The sequence below is a fragment of the Muntiacus reevesi genome, chromosome 1 (genome assembly GCF_963930625.1).
Source record: "Muntiacus reevesi chromosome 1, mMunRee1.1, whole genome shotgun sequence".
Lineage (NCBI taxonomy): Eukaryota > Metazoa > Chordata > Mammalia > Artiodactyla > Cervidae > Muntiacus > Muntiacus reevesi.
The window spans coordinates 170,007,471-170,030,693 of NC_089249.1; the positions used below are offsets into that span (position 1 = coordinate 170,007,471).

The following is a 23,223-nucleotide window of genomic DNA, read 5'->3' on the forward strand; positions in this document are numbered from 1 at the left end:
CAGAGACCAGACACTCCACGGGCACTAAGACTCGGGAGACCTCAGGAGAAGATTTCTGCCATGGGAAACTCCCAGTCCACTAGGGTGTGGCAAATGAGAAGGCCATCAAGCCATCAGGTACAGAGAGACTGGGAGTTGCAGAGCAGGGGTCCCCTCCCGCCCTCTCCCCAACACCCTGGACAGCTGTGAGCATGCAGATTCTTCACACGACATGTCTTCCTCCCCGCAATTGCCCACACTGCTTTCATTCTGGAAGGTGCCACTTCTCACCCTCTCCCCAGGCTGGGCTAGAAGCCCTTCTCTTTTCCATAACATCCTGCAGTTCTCCCAGAGTCTTTATACTTTACTGTTTAACTCTTTTCTCAATAAACTACCCATCCCTTGAGGGCGAGGACCACTGGCGATGTCTTATCCTTCTTTATTTTTGTTTCATCTGCACCTGGCACTGGGGCCTGGCATGCTAAGATTAGCGTCTGTGGCTGGCACAAATGAAGGGATGAGTGAGGAGTAAACAAATAATTGCACATGATTCTTCAGCAAAAACATGTTGGGATGTATGAGGTTGTTGCTAGCTGCTGTAACACACTGCAATATTTTGGTGGCTTTTTGCTGTTAAAGGTCATTTCCCACCTAACAGTCCAATTCAGATGTCCTGAACTGGTGGGTGACTTTCCTCTACATGGTGGTTTGGGATCCAGGCTTCTCCCATCTCGTGGTTCTGCCATCCCCTAGGTACCTCCAGATGCTCTTTGTCCAGCCAGCAAATGGAGGAATAAGGGTTGGAGGATTTTATGGGATAAGCCTTGCAGTGACACACACACACAGCTTCTGCTTACATTCCTTGGACTAGAACCTCGTCTTATGACTGCACTCAACTGCAAAGGGGACGGGAAAATGTAGTCCTGGCTGGGCAGCCACTTCTCAGTGATAATTCAGCACAATCGACATTTTTGGCCAGATCATCCTTTGGAGTGGAGGGAAGCATTCCTGGGTGGTGGATGTTTAGCATCATCTCTACCCCCTAGAGGCCATCATCTCTACCCCCTAGCATCCTCCAATGGTAACAAACACAAATGTCTGCAGACACTGTCCAGTGACCCCAGGGGGCCAAATCACCCTCCTGAGTGGAGAACCTTTGCTCTATATCATGGAATGGGAGGCATTCAGTTATGATGTTCTGCTAGCTGACCATCCAACAAGGGTCTTCTAAGTAAGCAGAGAGTGTGTGTATTGGTGGGGGCGGGTGCTGGTTAGGAGAAGCTACCTGAAGGAGGTGACACTTGAGTTCAGCGATTGGGAACTGTCTACTCTGCACAGTGAGACAAGGGACAGTATCGCAACCAGAGGAAGCAGCTTGAGTGAAGGTCTGGGGGCTGTGATAAGGTAGCTGATGGGAGGGACTTCAGGTAGGGATGAGAGCCTAGCATAGCCCCTCTCCTGTGGATTATGGCCTCTGACAAGCAGAGGGAACTTGGACTTCTTTTGCCATTAGCTCAAGTTCTGTCCCTTTCTTTGTTTCACTGCAGATTTTCTGCAAGAAATGCCAAATTCGGTGGCCCCAACATTTGCTAGAACTGGAGGAATGGCCCAGATTAAGGGCCCTTTTCACATTTCCCTTCTAGTTGCAAGGGGGCCCACAGCCTCCCCCAAGTTTGTTCTGGGCTCTTTCTTCCTGAACCCTGTCACCTCTCCTTGGGAAGCTGTCATCTCTCCGGTGACAGCTTTACTCTTGGGAAATACTAGCTTCTGGGTGAGTGTGCTACTCATTGAAAAATTCCCACCCTCCACTCAGGTCGGAGGCTTTTCCTCTGAGCTGGTCTTGGCTCTGCAGCCCGTCTCTGCCATGCTAAATGCCCCTCGGCCTCTGTTTCTGCCTTCATTATTACGGCATCCATTTACTTGCTCCTTTTTTGTCTCTTGGCTTCAGAAGTGTCTTTTATCCTCTTCTTAGGTCAGAGTGAAACTTGCAGGGCATCAAGGGTGCAGCCCCTATAGTTGAGTCAGGCTGAGTTCTCCAGAGCACTGGGCCTTGTTTTCTTTCTGAAACAAACTCTGATCTTAGCCAGGAAGGAGACTTATCTTGACGAGTCACCACACACATTGGGCTTTTTTTGTGCAACCTGATGTTGTGGAGAGACCCTGACCCACGGCTGCCTCTGGCTCCTGGAGAGACTGGGAGGTGTGGGCAGGGAGCCAGCCCTGTAGGCTGGGCTGAGAGTCATATTCTCCTAGGCTAGAAGAGTTATCTCTTGGACCCCTGCCTCTCCCTTGGACTGCAAATGTTCCCAGGGTCCCCATCTTTGGTCTACAGAGCCATCCACCTTTGCAGACTCCTTCTTGATAAAGCAGTCCATGCACCCTAATGGAGCTCTCTTTAAATATATTTTCTGACTGTTTTGCATTCCTTTTCTCTCTTCCCTCCACCTGAAAAGTCCTCCCCTCCTGTGATGTGCTGAACTGTGTCCCTTCCTATGTTGAAACTGTAACCCCCAGGACCTCAGAATGTGACTCTATTTGGAGACAGGGCTTTAAAGAGGTAATTAAGGTAAAACTAAATCTATAATGTGGGGCCTAACCCAGTATGACTGGTGTCCTTGTAAGAAGAAATTTAGACATAGACATGTACAGAGGGCTTCCCAGGTGGTTTCCTTGGGGCTTCCCAGGTGGTGCTAGTGGTAAAGAATCTGCCTGCCAATGCAGGAGACATAAGAGATGTGAGTACGATCCCTGGGTCGGGAAGATCCCTTGGAGGAGGGCATGGCAACCCACTTCTGTATTCTTGCCTGGAGAATCCCATGGAGGAGACTCGCGGACACCAGTTCATGGAGTCGCAGAGTCAGACACGACTGAAGTGACTTAGCATGCACACACATGTACAGTGGGAAGACAGTATAAAGATGTAGGGGAAAGACAGCCATCTACAAGTGGAGGAGAGAGGACTCAAAAGGAGCCAACCTTGTCAACACCTTGATCTCTAACTTCTAGCCTCCAGAACTTGGAGACAATACATTTCTGTTGTTTCAGCCACACCGTGTTTAGTACTTTATTATGGCAACATCCCCAGCAAACGAATTCACCTTGTGCTTCCCCTTGCTTAAAACTGAACTCTAGTCTCCTCACCATCCCCTGTAACACTGCAGGATCTGGTTCTGGTTTCATCCTCCCCTCATCTCTGAATAACAGGTGTCCCCGTTCTTCACCTTGACCCAGACCCAGCCCTCTTCCCTGGTTCCCCTTCCTTTACAGGGCCTTGCCCTTCCATTTCCCAACTCTTTGCATGGCTATTTTGCCTAATTTTCAATCCCATCTTGAAGGTCACCACCTCAGAGAGGCCTTCCCAGACCATCTATCTATTAAGGTATACCCTGTGTATTCTTTTTCACAGCAACTATGACCTTTTTAAAAATAGCATCTTTAATTAGTAACTTTGTATATAACTGATTATTTATCATCTGCCTTCATCAGGCCCGGGACAGTTCACGCGGGTGTATACAGCACAGTGTCTGGCATGGAATGACGCGCAATTAATATCTGTTGAGGAAATCAATCTTTACCTTGCCCAAGTCACTATCCAGGCGTCAGGGTTCAGCCCAAATCCTACTTCCCTCCTTAAATTAGCCATACGATCCCTTAAGGCCAGGAAAAGCTTATTGTCTTGATGCACCTTTGTTACCATCTGTAACCTGGAATGTGACTTTTCGGTCCTGGCAATCGGCACTGCCCCCACTGTATGGGCTGGTGGGGTTTTCCATCTCTGCCCCACATCTTCCCAGGCAGGACCACACACTGTGCATCTCTGCATTGCCCACAGTACAGGCTGGCACAGGGCCCAGCGCTCAGGAGGCCTCAGGAAATGTGTGTGGATGCAGATAGATCAGAGAGAGGGAGGAATAGTAGAGGAAGTCGGTAGCTGGGCGGGTGTCAGGGATTAAAAGGGTGCTCCTGCCCCCAGCGAGAAGGATGACAAATGTCCCGCTGCCAAGGAGGCTTCTGGGGTAAACATCAGCTGTGGGTTGCAGCAGAGTTCTGGGGCTGAAAAGCGGGTGGGGGAAGCCTACTGGCCTGGAGCCCCAGAATTGTAGAACAGCCCAGACTCTCCTGACCAGCTGCGGGATGCGGGTGGATTCTGCCAGCTCCCCCTCCTTTTTTTTTTTTGGAAGCGGACTCCTCCCCCGGGAGAAAAGGCCCAAGTTTAGGAGCCACGGCTTCCCGGCCCCACCCCAGGGAAGAGCCCACCAACAGCACCCCCTCTTATGGCCCAGCCAGTCCCTCCCTTCTCCCCAGCGCTGGCGCAGGCTGGAAGGCCAAGGCTTGGCTGGTTGAGTTGAGCCCTCTCTTTTGGGGGCTGGGCCTGGACAATGGGAAGCGACAAGCCCCCGCCTCGCTGCTCCCGGGACATAAAGCAGGCCTTTCACTGGGGAGTTCGGTCGGTTCTTGGCACCCAGCGAGGCGGCGTCGGGAGGAGCGAGAAAGCCAGCGCGTTTGGGGGTGGGGAAGGGGCCCGGCGACTCTGAGGACGCTCACCGGACCGGGGCCCCTGGGGCTGGCTCCCCAGCTGCGGGATGAGCTCATACTGGAAGCCGGAACGACGTGTGCTGGAGGAGGCAGCCGGGCATCGAGCGAGCTGGGAGGTCGCGGCTCTGGGGAGCAAGTTTTGCGTGGAGGAGAAGGGCCAGCATCCACTCCTCCGGCCCTGCCGGCCGCTTTCCCCACTCGGCTCGTCAGCCCCAAAGCCCTTTCCACGTTCTTTCCCGGGAAATTCCCACCGACCGCGGGCGACGGACTCCCGGGCTCACAGATGCTGGAGCTCAGGCTAGCCACCCCCTAGAGCTCCTAGCGCAGCCTCTCCCGGGGGCCTCGGGCAAAGGCTACTGCTCACCGGCTACTGCCTTTGCACCTGGCGCGCCGGCGGGGACCTCCTCCCCAGGCTCTGCCCTTCCTGGTCCCCCACCCCAGCCCCCCACTCCCCAGCCAGCAGCGTCTGTTCCCTTTCACTGAGAGTTTGGCGTAGACAGCAAAGGAGCCATCGTGACTGACGGAGGCGCCTCGGAGAGACGAGACGGAGGCGGCGACCGAGTGGGGGTGGGGGATGGGGTGGGGACCGGCGCGGAGCCCTCGGGGCCTGGCGGCCGCGGCGGCGCGGACGAGATGGGGAGGGGCTCACGCCATGGGGAGAAACTCCTCGGGTCTGGGGCCAAGGCTGGGAGGGGGAGGGTAAGAACGAGAAGAAGCCGGGTCCTGTTATTTAATTTGAGGATAAATTGTACAAGTAACTCTTGCACCGGCTTTCTACCAAGCTCACCTGCACCCCTCCCCCCCTCCCCCCCCCCCCCCAGCGGACAAACCCAGTCTTCCCTCCAGCCCAAGATTTTTGCCTTAGGGTAGGGGAAAGACCGTAGGGAGCCGAACCCACGGGTTTCCCCACCCGCCCCCCAATTCTTAATTCTGGGTCTATGCACACACATCCTTCTCCTGGGATGGGGTAGCAGGCTGCTGCCAATGGGGCTGCTAAGCATCGCCCCCCGCCCCAGATTTCAAGTTCAAAGCCGCCACCCAAGATCAGCTCGTAAGAGCTGTGACTTGGGGAACTGCGTCCTTCTTTGGTTACCTTTTCTCAGACAGTATTCTAATTTCCAAACGTGGAAGAGGCGTGTGTGTGTGTGCGCGCGCGAGCGCTCGCGCCAGTGTGTGAGTGCCTGTGTCAGTATCACCGTGTGTGTGCGCGCGCGTGTGTGTATGGGGGGGGAGGTGTATTAATGGGCGATCTTATAAATGGAGACGAGAGAACTGAACTTAAAAGAAACTGGTCAATTGTAAAACAAACAGGAATAAACAACCCTTTAGATGTAATTTGTGGTTTGTCTGGAGGTGGAGGTGGCGCTGAACAGGAACACCCACCCCCCAATATTTTCTCCTTTGCTGCGCCTCCACCCCCAGCATTTGGAGCGGCGGAGAAGCGGCTCGGGAGTGATTAATCCGGGGATAATTCACCCCCCCGCCCCCCGGCGCGAACCCCGCGAAGCGGGATTGGAGCGAGTCATTTCCGAGAGCGCAGCGCGCCTCTCCCCGGCCGGGCGGACACTTGGTTCATTCCAGCCGCAGAAGCTCAGGGCTCCCTCGTACCGGGATTTTTTCCGAGCAGAAAAAAAAAGCTCCAGAGCTCTCCTGACCTCCTTTCTCCTCGGCGGCGAGCGGAGCCTCTCCCTCGGCGCTGCCGGCCGCGCCATGCCGCGCTCGCGGGGACAAGAGCTGGGGCGCTGCGGCTGCCCCGCGGGGAGGGCTCGCGCCGAAGCCGGGATTTCGGCGCTCGTGCCGGGCGCCGGGAGCCGCTGGGGCCGCCAGCCGCCGCCGCCGCCGCTGACGCCGCCGCCTCTGCTGCTGCTGCTGGGCTGGGGGCTGCTCAGCGCCTCGGCCGCCGCGGGTAAGTCTGGCCACGCGCCCCACCCGAGCCCTGAGCCCACCCATCCCCGACCCGGTCCCTGTCCCTTCCTCCGCCCTCCCTCTTAACCTCCCGCCCCCCTCAACGCCCACCCTCCAGCTCAGCCTCGCCTCGGTCGCCCCCCGTTCACCCCCATCCTCAGCCGTCCTCCGCGCTACCCTCACCCTCACTGCTATCCCCAAGCCCAGCCGCAACTTGACCGGATCCGGCTGGTGTGGGGGGCCTTGGGAGACAGACATCCCCGCCCGGCGTTGCGGGGCACCCGGACCGTGGCTTCAGTTTCTTCAGCCTCCCAGCCCCCAAGGCGCCAGGCTTTTCCCCGATAAACTTTCCTGGAGCCCTCCCCGCCTCCCGATCCTGGTTGGTACACCCGTCCTGGGGGGCTGGAGAGGAACGGCGCGCCCCCTCCCCATTCGCGCGTCTGCAGGGTCTGCCCTTCCCTGCCCCCGCCCATTTTCTCGCCACGGAAGCCGGCGCCCCCGCCGAAGCCGCCCGGAGACTGCGGCCGCCTCCCCCCTTCCCCAAGTGTCCCCCTTCCTCGGCGCTTTGCGCTGGGAGCGGGGGTCAGGTGGGCGGGGGTCCCGAGCTCGCCGAGCCGGAGGACTCTGGTGGGGGCTCGAGGGTTCTGATAGACGGACCGGCGGGGGCGGGGGCGGGGGCTGTGCCCGGGGGCGGGGGAGGGAGTGGCGTCGCCAGGCTCGGCGCCGCCACCTTCCCCGCGGTTCCCACTCCGCGCCAAAGTGCCCTTTCCCGCGCCCTGCTGCAGCCCAGTGCCGGGGCTGCGGCAGCGGCGGCGCGGGCGGCGGGACCTGCTCCTGGCGACCGAGTCGGGGAGGGGGACCGACCTGGCGGGCGCGGCGAATCCCGGAACTTCGCCGATGTCTGGCTGAGGCTTGCGGACCGGGAAGGCAAGCGGACCTTCGAGAGAACCCAGTCCCCAGTGGGGATCACTGGCCTCGACTAGTGCCATCCCACTTTCCGCCCCTGCTCCCCTCTGAGGCTCAGCTCTAGCCAAAGCCTAGAAAGTTCTGTGTCCCCGGGTGGGGACGGGTCCAACCGGTGATGCCTGGGGCCGCATTTTCATTTAGCCCGGAGGCTGACACCCACGGTGGGGAGGTAAAAACAAAAAACAAAAACCCGTAACACCTGCTGCCCAGGCTTTGACTGAGGGCGCCTCCGGCCTGGAGCCGTGTTGGTTTTCTATTTATTTATTTTTTTAACCACCGATTGAACCTTTGAAAGCTTGGTTTCGGCCATCCTAACCTCCAGATTCTTCTCCCTTTTTGGAAAGTACGACCCTTCCCGGGGGAGGTCTCTGGTCCACGCTGGTCTCCAGCATCTGGTGAGCCGGTCCCCGCAGACCGTGTCGCCAGCTCCTTAGCACGAACTGATAGGGTTGCTGGTGAGGAAGGGCGCCCCGAGCCAGCCCTAGCTCTCCCATCCCTACTTGACCGGACTTTGTCAGTTTCTCCGAAGAGTCATAGCCGCCGACACCCAGAGAGGGGCGCCCGCGGCGCGCGCGCCTAGGAGCTCAGCCCTCGTGCACACCCACACCCACTGGCTGCGCGGTTCACAACGACGCCGCTGGTCACCCAGACTTGCCACATGAGTGGTGGGGTTATGGCTGGGCTGCTGCCTGGCTGTCAGGCCTCTCAGACGTGTGTCCAGGTGCAGCTCCGGCTCTGACTTGGCAGACCTGAGATGACCCTTCATACGATCCAGCTGTTTTTCCGGCTAGATTTGTCCCTGCCCTTTGGGCATGCCGTGCCCCCAGGGAAAGAAAAAGGCCAACTCACCGGAGCTTGCACTCTTGGCCTGTGCTGGAGAACTGTTGGCATGCGGCTCTTGGGTCGCCAGAGAAGTTGGGGGTGGTGGTGTTGAATGGCTTAGGGGAGGGGATGCTTGCTCTCTGGCCGGCCTCCTCTGGCTTCCCCTGCTTCCAAATGCATTTCTTTTTAAACCCTTCCCGCATTTAGATGTGCTGTTGGCCTTGTGAGCAGCAGAGATTTGGAAACTGACTCGGTGACAAATGATGGCAGGATTTGGCACATTAGAGGGAAGCACATTTATTTTGTGTTCTCTTCACACTGTTGACTTTAAAAGACGCTCAGGACTGGGCTCTCTCCCTTCCTTGGCCCAGTGATGACTGGATGAAATGAGTTTGGGATTTGAAAGGGGGAACCTCCTTATCTGCCTTTAACTTGGACCCTGACCCTTTCCAGCCGTGCCCCCACACTTCCCCCCCCCCCCCCCCCCCGACCTCCCTAGAGACCCTGCAACCCTGCCGTCTCTCTGCTTATAATGCATCAGTCACTCTCCTGCCTTTTGTTTCCCCTGAACAATTTAACATAAAACAGGCCAACCAGGCTTCTTGGTCCTGTTGACCTTTCAGATGGGACCTTTCCCGTCCCATCTTTCTTTCTGATTTACAAGTCAGCTCTCTTAGAATCAGTCTTGAGCTCACTTTCTGTGCCACTGTTCACTCCCTGCTGTCTGGCTTCTGTCCCCAGGACTGGATCTCTCTGGGAAAGATCACCGATGACCACCCTAACTGCCAAACCCATCAACTTTTCCTTTCTCTTCCTTTACCTCTCTGTGACCGTGAACACTTTGGATTACTCCCTTTAAAATTTCTCCTTCTTGGGCTTCTGGGACACCGTGCTTGGCTGATTTTTCTCCTACCTCTTGGCTGTTCCTTCCCAGTTTCTAATAGTAGCACTTATGCCCCTCCTGAAAATCTGGCTTCCTGCGGTGTTCCATTTCTTATGCTTTTCCTCATTTCCTCTAACTCCTCCCTGGGTGAGCTCATCCAGCCCATTTCTTCCTCTGCCACACTCTGAAGCTTCCAGACAGATTTCCCCTGCCAAGATGCTTCTCCCGATATATGTCTGTTGGCTTCCGAGCCCACGGAAGCTCTGGATCTAGACAGCCTGTATATCCGGCTGACTCTTGGACATCTTCACCTGGATGTTTCTCTTCCAAAGGAAACTCATTAGCTCCACACCCAACCTCCAGTATCCCCCATGGAGGCTGCTGGTATCTGTAGCCTCCCAGTTACCCAGCCAGGAACCTTAGGATTATCCTCAAATCCATCCTTAACAGGTGACCATCACATTCTGTCAGTTTCATTCTCTCCATTGTTCTCAAACCTAGCTACTTTGCTGTGGATTAAGAAGCTCTGAGCACTGAAAAGACTGTTATGCTTCACATTTCCTTAATAAGTAATTTAAAATAAAGGCAATGTTAAACCGTAAATATGAGACATGCCTACAGAGTTCTGATTTTTCCCAGGCTAACCACTTCATTGCTTTGAAAGAAATCAAACATCAAGTTATTTAAAAAGAAAAAAAATTCTCCCTACTTTGCCTCTTAAAAACTGGAGCACCTGCCATACCCATGGAATCGTATTCAAAGTAGTTATTTATCTGCCTCTTGTGTGGAACTGTGAGCTCCCTGAGGACAGGGCCAGTGCTTTATTTCTCCGGGCATCCCCAGCGCCCAGCTCAGGACCTGGCATGGAACTGGTGCTTGATAGATGGTTGTTAAATTGGCTGATGATTTTTAAAACTATTTCTGTCGTGGACAGTTTTCTAGGGACTGATAAGGCCAAATCAAGATTTTTAGGTATCAAAGAAGCCAGCTGGTTTGCAGAAGTGATGAGATGACAAAGACCTGTTCTCCAGCTGCTTTCCCCCCAGAACCAATGTCACAGATTGATAAGATAGGTCCTTAGGTTCTAGAACCAAAGCAAGGACATGCCCTGAGCATATACCCGGCCCACCCCGCCCCTGGAAAGGCAATGATGTATGGGTTTGAATTTCCATTTGTGATTAAGCTGTGGGTTTATGGTTTAAAAAAATAAGCTGACCACAGCAGAGAGAGTTGACCATATCTTGGGCTGGTGACAGTGTAGCTTTGCTCAATGTGGGCATTGTTTAGGGTGATGTGGAAAGGCATTAGAGAACTGGATTGCCAGAGCTTGGACACTGCAAGGTTTGGGTGTGTCTAGAAGAGTCCAGCAGGTGGCTTCAGTGACACCACCTTACCTCAGGTGTCTCACCTGCCTCTGTTTTATCATCATTGTCATGCGGGCAGGATTAAGGGACTCTGAGGGCTCAGCAGAGCCACATGTTCTTGCTAGAGAACTAGCTGATCTTCAGACCTCCCCAAGGTTCAGGCTGCCCACCTGCAAAAGGGCCAAGTCATCACTGCATTTCAGAAAGGATTAGAAACCAGAGATGAAACAGACTCAGCACATACATATCGATTGTGCCCATGGAGTAGAAGATGGACCTGGAACAAGAACACCAAGGACAAAAGATTCTGCTAGGAAGTCTGTGTATTCTCCTCCGCTCACCCTGCTGAGAAAACTGTCTGGGTACCCAGGGGAGTGACACTGACAGCCAGCGTCCTCTGAGTCCTGATGGCAACCCAAGCACTTGTGTGTGTTAACTCAACCCTCACAGCAATCCAGTGAGGCTGGCAATATCATTCTCCCCCTTTGTCCATGAAAAAATAGGTTCAGAGAGGACACATAACTTCTGCACATAGCCAGTCAACCAGGGACTGAACACAGGGCTGCCTGATCCGGAATCCTTCACTGGCAGCCACGCTGTTGTCTGATGTCTAAGGAGAAGTACTACAGCCCGGGAAGCCTCCCACACAGGTGGCCTGTCTCTGTCCTGCCTTTCCCTCTGGGCTTGTGCATCAGTGATGCTGTGCTGCTTTGGCACTTGAGGCCTGGATCCCAAACTTCCAGCCTCTCAAGCAGCTAGTCCATCTCTAGCGCAGCTCCTTGGGGTTCCTCTCGACTGAACTCTGCTGTGAGCTCTCACAACTCCCCAGGCTGTAAAACCCTTTATATCATAAAACTCATCAGGACATATTGGAATTTCCTGTTTAATGAGACAGTGTCCGCCTTTATTCCCTAAGGCTCTGTGAACACACAGCACAGAGCAGACACTCAGTCACCACTTGTTGAAAAGGATCAGAGGCAGGCTCTCTGGAGCCCAAGTTTCTCTCTCTCTCTCTGACTGCCCTCTTGGACTTTTCCAAGGCAAGGGCCTTGGAGGAGTGGGAAGCATTGAACGTGTATCCCTGTGTGGGAGACAGCGCTAGTTCCTTCTGCATATTACTAATAATAACTCTCTTTTACTGAGTGCTGGCTAAGTGCTTTACAGACGCTACTATTCAATTCTCACAACAATTCAGGTGGTATGTTTGAAGAGACTGAGGCTCAGAAATTAAGCAACTTGGCCAAGGTTATAGAGCAAATAGGAGAGGAAACAAGATTGAACCTCAGAGCTACCCGACTCTAAGACTCACCGTTTTAATTCATGGAAAGCACCCGTCACAGTGCGGGACCTGTGGTTAGCATTTGGTGTTTTACATGTTAGATGCTGCCACTACCTCTGCTGCTCTCCTACTGCCTTTTTGCTTTCTGCACCAGCCTCTTAGAATTGTGAGAAACGGGTCTGATCCTATACCACTCTAGGACGCCATTAGACGCATCAGCAAGAGTCTTTCTTCTTGCTCCTCCCAATAAAGCACGCTGGTTAGAACCTGGCCTCCTCATCCACCCATCAGCCCAGGCCATCATCCCTCTTCCTGTGTGGTACTGTGCCTAGTGCATCAGTGGAGTCTGACTCCGCAGCCCCAGAGGGCTGGACAGGCAAGGCTCTCTAGCTCCTCCTAGAGGTTGGAGAGCATCACTGACACCGCCCTCCTTTGGGCTCACTCTTAGTGGTGTGTGTGCTGTCCTATCCCACTGGTTGTGACCCTGTGGATAGCCCACCAGGCTCCCCTGTCCAGGGGGATTCTCCAGTCAACAGTACTGAAGGGGGTTGCCATGGTCTCCTCCAGGGCATCTTCCCACCCAGGAATGAACGCGCATCTCTTGATATCTCCAGCATCAGCAGGCGGTTTCTTTACTATTAGGTCCACCTGGGATATGGCTTCCCAACCTCCCTTCTCTACCTGCTACAGAGATTTTCCATGACAGCAGGGGGACATCTGGGTGACCCTGCAAATGCAGGGCTGTCTCAGAGTTTTCCACCTTACGGAGACTGTCTCAGGATTCAGTGACTTGGAATAGAATTTGGCTTCCCCTTGGGCCCACAGAAAGCAAACGGTAGGCTATGCAGTGTGGGGAATTCTCAACTAGAAAATGATGGTGTGTTTCTTAAAGTTCTTCCCTGGTTCTTGTAAGTTAAAGAAACATGAAGCTCATGCTTATTTCCTTTCTGGACTCCAGAGCTCAACTCCCTGTTCATACCTCACCTTTAAAGATGAGATGCTTTTTTTTTTTTAAGCCTGTACAGATTCAAGACATACTGAGAATTACATGCTCTTTTTAGAGCATGCTTTTGATTCCCTATCAATAGGTTAGGCATTTTGGAAGTTGTTTGAAAAAAATAAGGGTAAGATTCTGTATCTTTTTCCCCTCCTCTCCTATCCCAGTATACACCTAACTTTTAGATCTCCGGGTCCTTTGGCTTTTCTCATGTCATTTCACGTGACATGAAAAATGGTCATGTCCTGTGTCTGTTAAGAAATGAGAACTTTGGCCAAGCAGGAGATGGGAGGGGAGCAGATGGAATGGAATATGATGGGGTGGGACTGAAGAAACAGGAGGATTTGAGATGGACTGAGGTGAAGTAGCAAGGAGTAAGTTGTGGTAGGATCAGGAGTAAACTGGGATGTGTTGGGATGGGATAGAGCGAAAGAATTGGGATGGACTGGGATGGGTGGTGGAATGAAGTGGAATAGGATTGAGTAAAATATGATGGTTTGAAGTGGGATTGAGTGGGTGAGATATAGAGTGTTCAGAAAATTGACTAGGGTAGGATAGAGTGGAGTGGGAAAGATTGAATCAGAAAGGACTAGGATGGGATGGGATAGGATGGGATGGTGGAGTTGGATTGGGGTGTAGTGGGACAATCAAAATGTGGTAGAGTGGAATGAATGTGTTGTGGTGGGATGGAGTGAGATGGGGGAGCTAGGATGTATTGGAGTGGCTTGGGTTGGGTGAATTGGAAGGAAGTACTGAGAGATATAACGGGATTATATAGCCAATTGGGTGGGCATTGTGAGGAAATGGGAAATTAAGGAGGGGACCAGAAACAACCTAACCTGATTCCCATTATCGTAGCATCTTCATCTTCCTTCCCAGAACTCCTCAGCTCCTCATGTGCCTGAACTCTGAAATTTCTAGCAGATAGAAAGTCCCCATTAGCCTTTGGTTTCACCTTGGTGTAGATCCTAAAATGGTGCTGACCCCACTGTCTACTATTAGGGGGTCATTCTACAGGGAGAAATTGGGGGTCCTGTGTAGCCACCACTGTGAACCCTATCAGAGAAACGTGCTGCACATGGCAGGAGCCCCAGCGCAGCTCAGGTCAAACCCAGCATCAGAGACGGGTACTGTGCTCCCCACAGAGCTAGTGGGGCATCTGTACCCACAGAAAGCAAAATTCTGGGTGCTGTAGGGGGTCACCTCTCTGATGTCCTTTTTTGAGAGGTCTCCCCCCACTGGAAACTGCCTTTCACTTTTTCTGTATTTGTTTCTTATTGTTGGAAAATTTTTAAACCGAATTGATCTCTTAGGGGATGTCAATTTTATCCTTGAAAATCATTGTTATAAGGAACTCCTATGATGCTAAAAATAATGTATGTATAGTTAAATTGCTGACAGCACCAGAAACTTATTTGAGAATCTCCCGTGTGGTCTGGAGCAGAAAATAAGGGTTCATATTACGGCACAAATAGCCTTGCTCCCTGCCCATGTCTCATTTATACTCAATTAAGTGCAATTATAATCTAGAAACCTCAAAAAATTATGTGTCCATCTTCTTGGCTTTCAAATAGGAAATAGAATAAGGTCCATTATTAAGTGGCTACATCTATTTATTGATTGAAAGAAAGCAAGTGTGACAGTTGTAACTTGAAAGAGAGAAAGCAGAGACTTTGAAAGTTAGACCATTTGAGATACAAGTGAATTATCAGAGGATGCGCAGGCATTTTGTGTGGAATGATTGATGGTCCTTTCTGAGATGAGCTAGTGGGGTAGAGCCGGCTCAGGGCCCAGGAGGTTTGTATGTGGGTTGCTACCTGGCTCTCCATTCCAGCCTGAGTCTTACCACCTCCTGGCCCTCACTGCTTCCCCACCGCCATGCCAGGGTGGGGGTCAAGGGTGGAGAGAGGCTCAGAGGCTGGGTGAGGCTTGGCGGTGCTGTGTGGGCTTCTGGTGCGTTGTGCGCCTGCATGCTCAGGCGTGTCCGACTCCTTGTGACTGGTGGGCTGCAGCCCGCCAGACTCCTCTGTCCAGGAAGTTTTCCAGGCAAGAATGCTGGGGTGGGTTGCCATCTCCTACGCCAGGAGATCCTCCTGACCCAGAGATCGAACCTGCGTCCTCTGCATCTCCTGCATTGGCAGGGAGGGTTTGTTTTTTTTTTTGTTGTTGTTGTTTTACCATTGAGCCAGCTGGGAATCATTACTCGGCAACAAAAAGGAGGTGAAAGTTTAATGATTTGTTTTCAATCCATGACCAACAAGGACCTACTGTATATAGCACAGGGAACTGTGCTGAGTATTCTATAATAATCTAAATGGGAAAAGAATTTGAAAAAGAATAGATACATGTCTGTGGATAACTGAATCCCTTTGCTGTACACCTATAACTAACACAACACCGTTAATCAACTATACTCCAATATAAAATAAAAATTAAAAAATAAAATAGAAAGCTCCTAGCATGAAAACTGCCACCTCAAGGATGGCCTCCCTCCTCCCGGGGACCCGTGTGGCCCCGTTCTCCTGGCCTGGTCATTTGTGAAGTCCTGGAAGTGCTGGCCTATGGGAGGTTCACAGCTGGAAGGAAGATGTTCTGGTATATTAATATCCGATATGCTTCTTGAAATTTGGCCTAAGAGTCAGGAAACTAGTTTTTCAACTTTGGGTGTGCCTCTCCATCTCACTTCTCCTTCTTAGGCCTGACTTCCTTGCCTGTAAAAGGAGAATATTAATACCCACCATGTCTATGCAATGCTGGACTTGGAAGCTATTTAATCAACAAAGCAAGAAAGATCCAGAGGTTTTTGAACAGGTCACTAGTGTAACCCTCACCCAGTGGGAGATCCTCCCAAGGGGCCAGGTTGGCTGGGCATCCAGGGCTGTGCGTCTCTCTGTCTCTGCAGGTGGCCTGCCTGGCTGTGCGTCGGGGGGTAGGGGCAGTGGGTGCAGAAGGCTAGACTCGCTCAGCTTCCTGGCCCTGATCCTGAGAAACTGAAAGAGAAGACACAGGAATTCCCATCCACTGCTCATCAGATAATCTACTGCAGTCTCCTACCCACCCACCCTGGGGCAGCTTTCCTGAGCTCAGTCTGGGAGAGGTGACTGCTAGAGCTTCATTTTCACTAACACATCCATCCAAGGGACAAGATTTACCCCGAGGCCTTTTAATTCTAGCAAGAAAAATTCCTTGTGTTCGACAGCCACTGGGACTCACATCTCCTGTGACACTTTGTGCCTAGAAACATGGAAAGAGGAAAAATGCTTACAAGGATAGTTTTCCTGGTCATGTGGAAGGAACAGTTGGGGGTTTTTTGCTTTCTGCTTTTTTCTTTTTTTTTTTTTTGAGCATAACATGGAATTGACCTATCCTCAGATCATGACACTTTATGATCATCTGTCTATGAAAGGCTCCTGTCTGATTTTATTTTTTGAAAAATTTTCCTTCATTTATCCCTGATCCCAAGACTATTGTTGCCTTTCTCAGTCAGTACCAACTCTAATATATTTTGTGAAAGTGAAAGTCGCTCAGTCATGTCTGACTCTTTGCGACCCCATGGACTTCTCCAGGAATTCTCCAGGCCAGAATACTGGGGTGGATAGCCTTTCCCTTCTACCCAGGGGTTGAACGCAGGTCTCCCGCATTGCAGATGGATTCTTTACCAGCTGAGCCACAAGGAAAGCCCAATATATTTTATATATATCTTGAAATATGCATGGATCCTTATAAAATATGTAGGGTTGCTTTGTGTGCATATGTAAATTTATATAAATACAGTGAACTGTAAATTTCATCCAGTTTCTTGATTTATTTACTTAGTACTATAATTTTACAGATCTAACCCTGCTCCTTGTATGTGTCTAGTCCTGACTGTGTTATGAATTGTGCATCCATCACATTTCCTGTATCAACTCCCCTGGGAATAGACCCTTGGCTTGGCTATAGCTCCTCCTGGCTACACTTGCAGTTCTGAAGAACATCCTTGTACATGCTCTCTTGGGACCCTGCATGAGAATAACTGAGTTGTACAAAGTGGAGAATTGGGATCCCTGAGTTAGCACGTTAATTTTCTCTGTTCGGTCATAATGTTTTACAGAATGGCTGAGCTAGGGCTCACTTCCGCCAAGAGTGCACAAGAGTTTCTATCTTCCCATATCATCACCAATACTTAATACTGTCCACCTTTCTAATTTTTGCCATTCTGATGAGCTTAAAGTGCCATCTCACTGTTTTATTTTGCATTTCTCTAATGACAAATTTGAATATCTCTTATATGCTTGTTAGTTGTTTGAGCTTCTCTTTTTGTGAATTGCCTAGTCATATTCTTTGCCTATTCCTTTAATTAGACTTCCTGTCTTAATTTTAAAAAACCTCGGTTTGATTTGCAGGAGTTTCTTTTATATTTCCAGATATTGTCTTTTGTCAACTTTATAGATTCCAAATAACTTCTCCCAATCTTCCATCTGTCTGTTTTGTTTATGATGGTTTTCTTTGGACAGAGATGCTTCGTTTTGAGGTAGTCAGATCCAGCAGTGTTTTGTGGAAGGCAGAAGTTGGGACATATGGGGGCACTGATGAGCCGAGTGTCTGGGTGGGCTTGCAGACCCACCTGGGTCCATCCTCCTACAGGGCTGGTGCTCTGTATGGAGGGCTTGAGGAATCCTAGAGTCTTCCTGTCCACACTGGGTTCTCAAATCCTACAGGAGGTCTTTCTCTTGGCTCAAGACCCTGTGTTTTGGAAGGTGCCAGTTAAAGTACAAATTAATTACTCGATGTGTACCACACTTAGAGAATGTGAAGCTTCACTCAGTCCTTCAGGGAGTGTTTATGAAGCATGTGTGCTGGGCCTCAGCTTTTGAATGCATTGGAGGCTACGGACAAGTTTCCAAGATAAGGGAACATAAGAGAGACAACTATCCAATGTTCATAGCAGCATTGATCATGATATCCAAAATGTGGAGATAACCCGTATCTATTAATGGATGAATGGATAAACAAAATCTGGCATCTACATACAATGGAATATTATTCAGCCTTAAGAGAAGAGACTCTATATTCTACAATGTGGATGAGCCTTGAAGATATTATGTTAAATGAAATTGCGCTTAGTCCCTCAGTCATGTCCGACTCTTTGCAACCCCATGGACTGCAGCCCACCAGGCTCCTCTGTCCATAGGGATTCTCCAGGCAAGAATACTGGAGTGGGTTGCCATGCACTCCTCCAGGGGATCTTCCCGACCCAGGGATCGAACCCAGGTCTCCCACATTGCAGGTGGATTCTTTACCAGCTGAGCCACCAGGGAATTATCCAGTTACAAAAGAACAAATCCTTTATGATTCCAGTTAATATGAAATATCCAGAGTAGTCCCATCCATAGGACAGAAAGTAAAATGGTGGTCGCTGGGGCTGGGGGTTCAGGGGTTGAGAGGAATGGGGGAGGTTATTGTTTAATGGAAAGAACTTCAGTTTTGTAAGGTGAGAAGAATTCTGGAGCTGGATGGTGGTGATGGTTACACACGATGTGAATGCCGTTAGCACTCCTGAACTGTACACTTGAAACATAGTAACTTTTACATTATATATGTTTTGCCACACACAAAAAAAGAGGAATAACTATCCAGACTCAAGGGGTAAGGGGACCTCCTAGAATAAGTGATGTTTAGGCTGAGACTTGTAGGATAGAGAGCAGAGACAAATGAAGAGAAGGGGAAAGGATTCCAGCATGGAAATGTACCAGCACAAGCTCTTGGTTGGGTGGAAGTGAGGCATGTTCAAGGTCTGGAAGAAGCTCAGTGTGACATGGAGGTCTGCTAACCAAATGAGGAGTCTGGAGCAGGAGTGTGGCAGTAACATCTAGGCTGACTGGCACAGGTCTTAAAGGAAGGCGGTGATGACGAGGGTGGGGTATGGTACCAGGGCACTGCTGGGGAAGGCAGGTCTTGGTGCCCCACAGGGAGAGGTCAGCAAGGAGGAGATGAGGGCATCCTCTGCCTTCCTCATCTTTTCTACCCTGTTCCCCGCCTTCCCAGAGAGGGTAAAACATTTGCTAGGACTGTCCAAAGTCCACGAAGCCCAGGTAATAAATTGTGGATTGTGAATCACAGTTCTGTTAATCCTGCCTCAGTGAGAACATCCCACAGCTTTCTTCAAGAAAGAAAATAAGAATAGTTCATCCACCTGCTTAGGGATGACATCGCAGGCCATTTCAACGTTCCCATCTCCTGGAGACACCTGCTGTATTCTGCCTTGTCCAAGTCATGTGTGCCCCTGCACATTTTTGTCATTCTGCCTACTCTGTTCCCTCCCGACTCCTCTTCCAAACTCTCCAGTTATCTCCTGCCCGTTTCCTTTCCCGCTCCCTCCTTTTTTCCCAGCCCTGTTACTTTCCTGACACCAAGACTCTTCACTCTCTTTGTAGAGTCATTCTCCTCCGCACCCCTAGCCTCACCATCAGTTTGAGCCTCTTCCTAACCTTTGACCTTGTTGCCTCCATCCCCTCAAAGGGTAGACCTTTGACCTCTACCCCCTCCTCACCTAGGACCTTCTGTCTCCATGACCTTCCCTTTAGCCAGACTTTGGCCCAGCTACTCTGTCAACAAGGAGGATTTTCAAGGCCTTTAGCTGCTCCCATCTGCTCCAGACCTGTGGACCGGGTCACTGGAACATTCACTGGGCCCTTAGTGCAGTGGCCCTGGCCCAGGGGTCAGGGGTACAAATAGCATATTTACAACCAAGTGCCTTTCCCAAGGACAATGACATGTTCCCAAAGGCCCAGGGAACTCTAAGAGAATATAGGAGGGGGAAGGGCGGCAGGGCAGGCTTCACCCAGGAGTACAAGCAGGCTCTCCAAGGGTAAGCAGACTTTCACTTTCTTTCCATCTGAGAGTAGGAGGTCCTAGGCAGAGGGAACAGTCTAGACTAAGGCTTGAGGCAGAAAGCTGTGACTGGGAGATGTCGCGTTTGCCTCATCATTTTGTCCATCGGCACCACCATCCTGGAAGCTGGAAGTGGTCCTTTAAGGAGCACTCGGGAGATGCTGAGAGCTACACGCTCCCCTCCCTAAACCTCGTGGCCCTTCAAAGAAAGCAGTCATTTTGCAGTTGAGAAAACAGATTTAAGGAGATCAAGTTACTTGCCCAAGATCATATAGCTAGAAAGGAAGAGAGCCTGGATTTAAAGTAGTCTGATTCAGGAGCCCACAGGCTTCACCATTGCTGTACCCAGGTCAAATGAATGAGTGAATGAATGCATGCGTGCTCAGTCGTGTCCGACCCTCTGCAACCCTTTGGACTGTAGCCCAGCAGGCTCCTCTGTCGGTGGGATTCTCCAGTCAAGAATACCAGAGTGGGTTGCCATTTCCTCCTCCAGAGGATCTTCCCGATCCAGGGATTGAACCTGAGTCGCCTGCATTGCAGGCAGATCCTTTACTTGCTGAGCCCATAAGGGAAGCCCAGGTCACTCAGTTGCAAATGTAGTTTCTCAGACCCTCCCCGGATCTTCTGAATCAGAGTACCTTGGAGCATGGTGTGGAAGCTGCATTTTTAACAAGTTCCTATTATTATTATGCACATTAAGTCTGTCTAGGAACCTCTAAACATGCAGCTGGAACCTCTGGGTTCCAGCCTGAAGGTGAACCCACAGGAAATGGGCCTTCAACCATCCACTCCTCTGCAATGATCCTGACTTTGACCTCGCCCAAGAAATCAATAGACGAAGGGCTTCCTGCTCCCCTTCCCCACTCCTTTCCTCTCAGCTGAGCCTGGTGGAGCAGGGACCCCAGATGTGACCAGATTAGTGCTGTTGTGCCTCAGCGGCCCCCCTAAGGGACTGGGAAAGCACCCGAGCCCCACAGGCCTGCTTTCCATTCCTAAACTGCTTAGTGCACTTGACAAAAGGCCCGCTGCTCAGGATGGGCCTGGCTGCTCTGAGCTCCTGATTCACTGTGTCCTTCTACCAGTCCCTGATTTGTTAGGTGAGAAAGCAGGACACTCAGGGGAGTCTCATCCTTGACTTCCTTCTGTACTAACTCCTATTATTCCTGATTTGAAGAGTGGACACAAAACACCTGAATGCCATTGTCCTGGGGCCTGTTGGTGGAAGGCAGCTTCCATTTAGGACAGAGGCAGGGCAGGCGGGCTAAGGCAGGCAGCCAGGTGCAGGCAGGATCAGGGTCAGGGCACGCTGGAGAGGAAGCTCCCCAGGGTGGAGCCGAGGGGCCCAGGGTTGTTTCTGGCTGGAGGAGGACCCAGCTGCCAGGGGAGGGGCCTTAACCTGGCGGAGGGGCCTTTAGGAAGTCTGTGGGTCCCTGTGAGCAGTCAGGGACTCTGCAGGGAAACCAAGGCAGAGGGCCAGTTATGCAAAGAGGGATGCTAAGACAGGAAGTTCTCTGGGAGGTGGGGAAGCATCATTCATTTAGCCAAGGGTTTCTTGAGTTTCAGGAAGTGGGATAGGGACTATTAAATGAGTGCCCTGGGAGAAAAAGACCTCATAATCAGATGAGTTTGGGAAACACGAGGCCCCTGATTTCCAATGTGTGGCCCCAAGGCTTTGCCAGAAAGCTTCCTAGACTTGCAACTTCGCTGTCCCGCCTGCAAAGCTCTGTGTTTGCCCAGCTCTCAGCATGCAGCTTTCCTGCCTTGTGTCCACATGAAGCTGTGCCCCACTGACAAGGGTTTGGGTTCCTTTATTCACCGCGGTGTCCCCAGCACCTAGGACAGTGCCTGGAGCCTGGTAGACGCTCAGTCAGTACTGACTGAATGAGTGAATGCTCACCAGGTGGTGGCCAGGTCCAACTGAACGCCCCCGGAAGCTGCTTTCTGAGCAGCAGAGACGCAGTGTGGATTTCCTTTCTGTTTTCTGTTGCTGCACCAGATACAGCACATTTCCCCAGGAGGAGCATCGCTGAGAGGCTGGGCAAAGGGGGTGGTGGGAATTTTCGATGCAGAGCAATGGAAGAGCTGCTCTGGGTTAGCCTGTGTTTCAGGAAGATCCTGGTGTTGCTGGAATCTTTGAGTTGGAAGGCATTATTAAAAATTCAATATTTTTGAGAACTGTTAGCCATTAACACCTTAGTGAAAAAGAAAAAGAAAAAAGAACTGATTAGTCTGGAGAGATTAGGGCCATAGGAGGTGGTAAAGGCTAAATTTGTATGTATCTGGACCCACCCAATGTCCCCAGGCCTCAGATTTTGAACCTAGAAAGCTTTTTTTTTAAGGCTGTAGCTAGTAGATTTTGTTTATTTTTGGCTGCACTGGGTCTTTGTTGCTGCACGTGGCCTTTTTTCTGGCTGCAGTTAGCAGGGGCTGCTCTCTAGTTGCGGGGCACGGACTGTTCATTGTCGTAGCTTCTCTCGTTGCAGAGCACGGGCCCTAGGATGCACAGGCTCAGTGGCTGTGGCTTACGGGCGTACAGCTGCCCCGAGGCATGTGGAATCCTCCCGTCCCCAAACCCATGTCCCGTGCACCGGCAGACAGAGCCTTAACCATCAGGGAAGTCCTGAACCTCGAAGTTAATCTGACCCAACCCCGTTCCTCTCTTTTCTCTTGATCTGGTTCTTGTTGGTCTCTCCCACTCAGCTTAGTCCTGGGTATCCCGCCTCTGGCTCCGTGTCACGCTGAACCACAGGCCCTATCTCGGGACCGTTCTCATCTCTGGGGCAGCTTCACCCACTCGTTCTCCCAAGCACCCTTGTTTGCTACATCACAGAATGTGGACGCTAAAGGAAACAGCTGCGTGAACCTTGCTGCAGAGTTTGGGGTGGAAAGCCCCGAGGGTGCTGGGCCCTGCTACCCGGGAATGTAGCTGCTGTGATGGGCTAATTGGAGACTCCACTCCCCGTTTCTCCAGCCCCTCCCTCTTCTGTTTCCTTTCCATCAGCCCAGAAACTCACTTTGTTTTCATCTTAAAAACACAGCAAACAACACCCCTTCTTGACTCTGCACCCGCTTCTGGCTGTCACCCTGTCTCTCTCCTTCCCTGCTCCTGCTTCCTGGGAGAGTGTCTGCCAACATATTCTCAGCCCCTGTCATCCGCCTTCCACACTCACCACTCTGGGTGAATGCTCCAGCCCCGGGCGCCACATGACTTCCTATTTTCCAAAGCCAAGCCTGTCTTTTGGCTTCTAGACCTTTCTCAGACTGGCCACCGCCTGCCTGTCACCCTTCCGTCTGCCTTCTCTCCTCAGCATCTGACACTGCTCATCACTCCCTCTCGCATAAAATTGGCTCTTGTATTGGTGCTCCCAGGCCTTAGCTGAGCTCTCTTTATTCTACATTCATTTCTCCCTGTGGCTTTATGCCACTGTCCAAATGCTGCTAATCCCCTCATCCCACGTTTAGAGGAAGACCTTGCCTTTGAACTCCAGAGCCACGCTCTGGTCCATGGCCCCACGCTCGGCAGGATATCTACCGAATTCTTCTTTCTGTTGTTACCAGTGTCAGGCCCCTTACCCTCAGCAGTCTCACCATCCCGTAATTTTTTTGTGTCCCACTTCCA

The 23,223-nt window shown here is 51.5% G+C and overlaps 1 protein-coding gene across 1 annotated transcript in view; it reads left to right on the forward strand.

Moving 5' to 3' along the window:
- Window positions 1-6,225: 6,225 nt before the first annotated feature.
- CSMD2 (CUB and Sushi multiple domains 2) overlaps window positions 6,226-23,223 on the forward strand; it is a 677,437-nt gene continuing 660,439 nt past the window's right edge. The window contains exon 1 of the mRNA XM_065930495.1: window positions 6,226-6,421. Coding sequence (XP_065786567.1) covers window positions 6,226-6,421 — 196 coding nt within the window. The remainder of the gene's footprint in view (window positions 6,422-23,223) is intronic.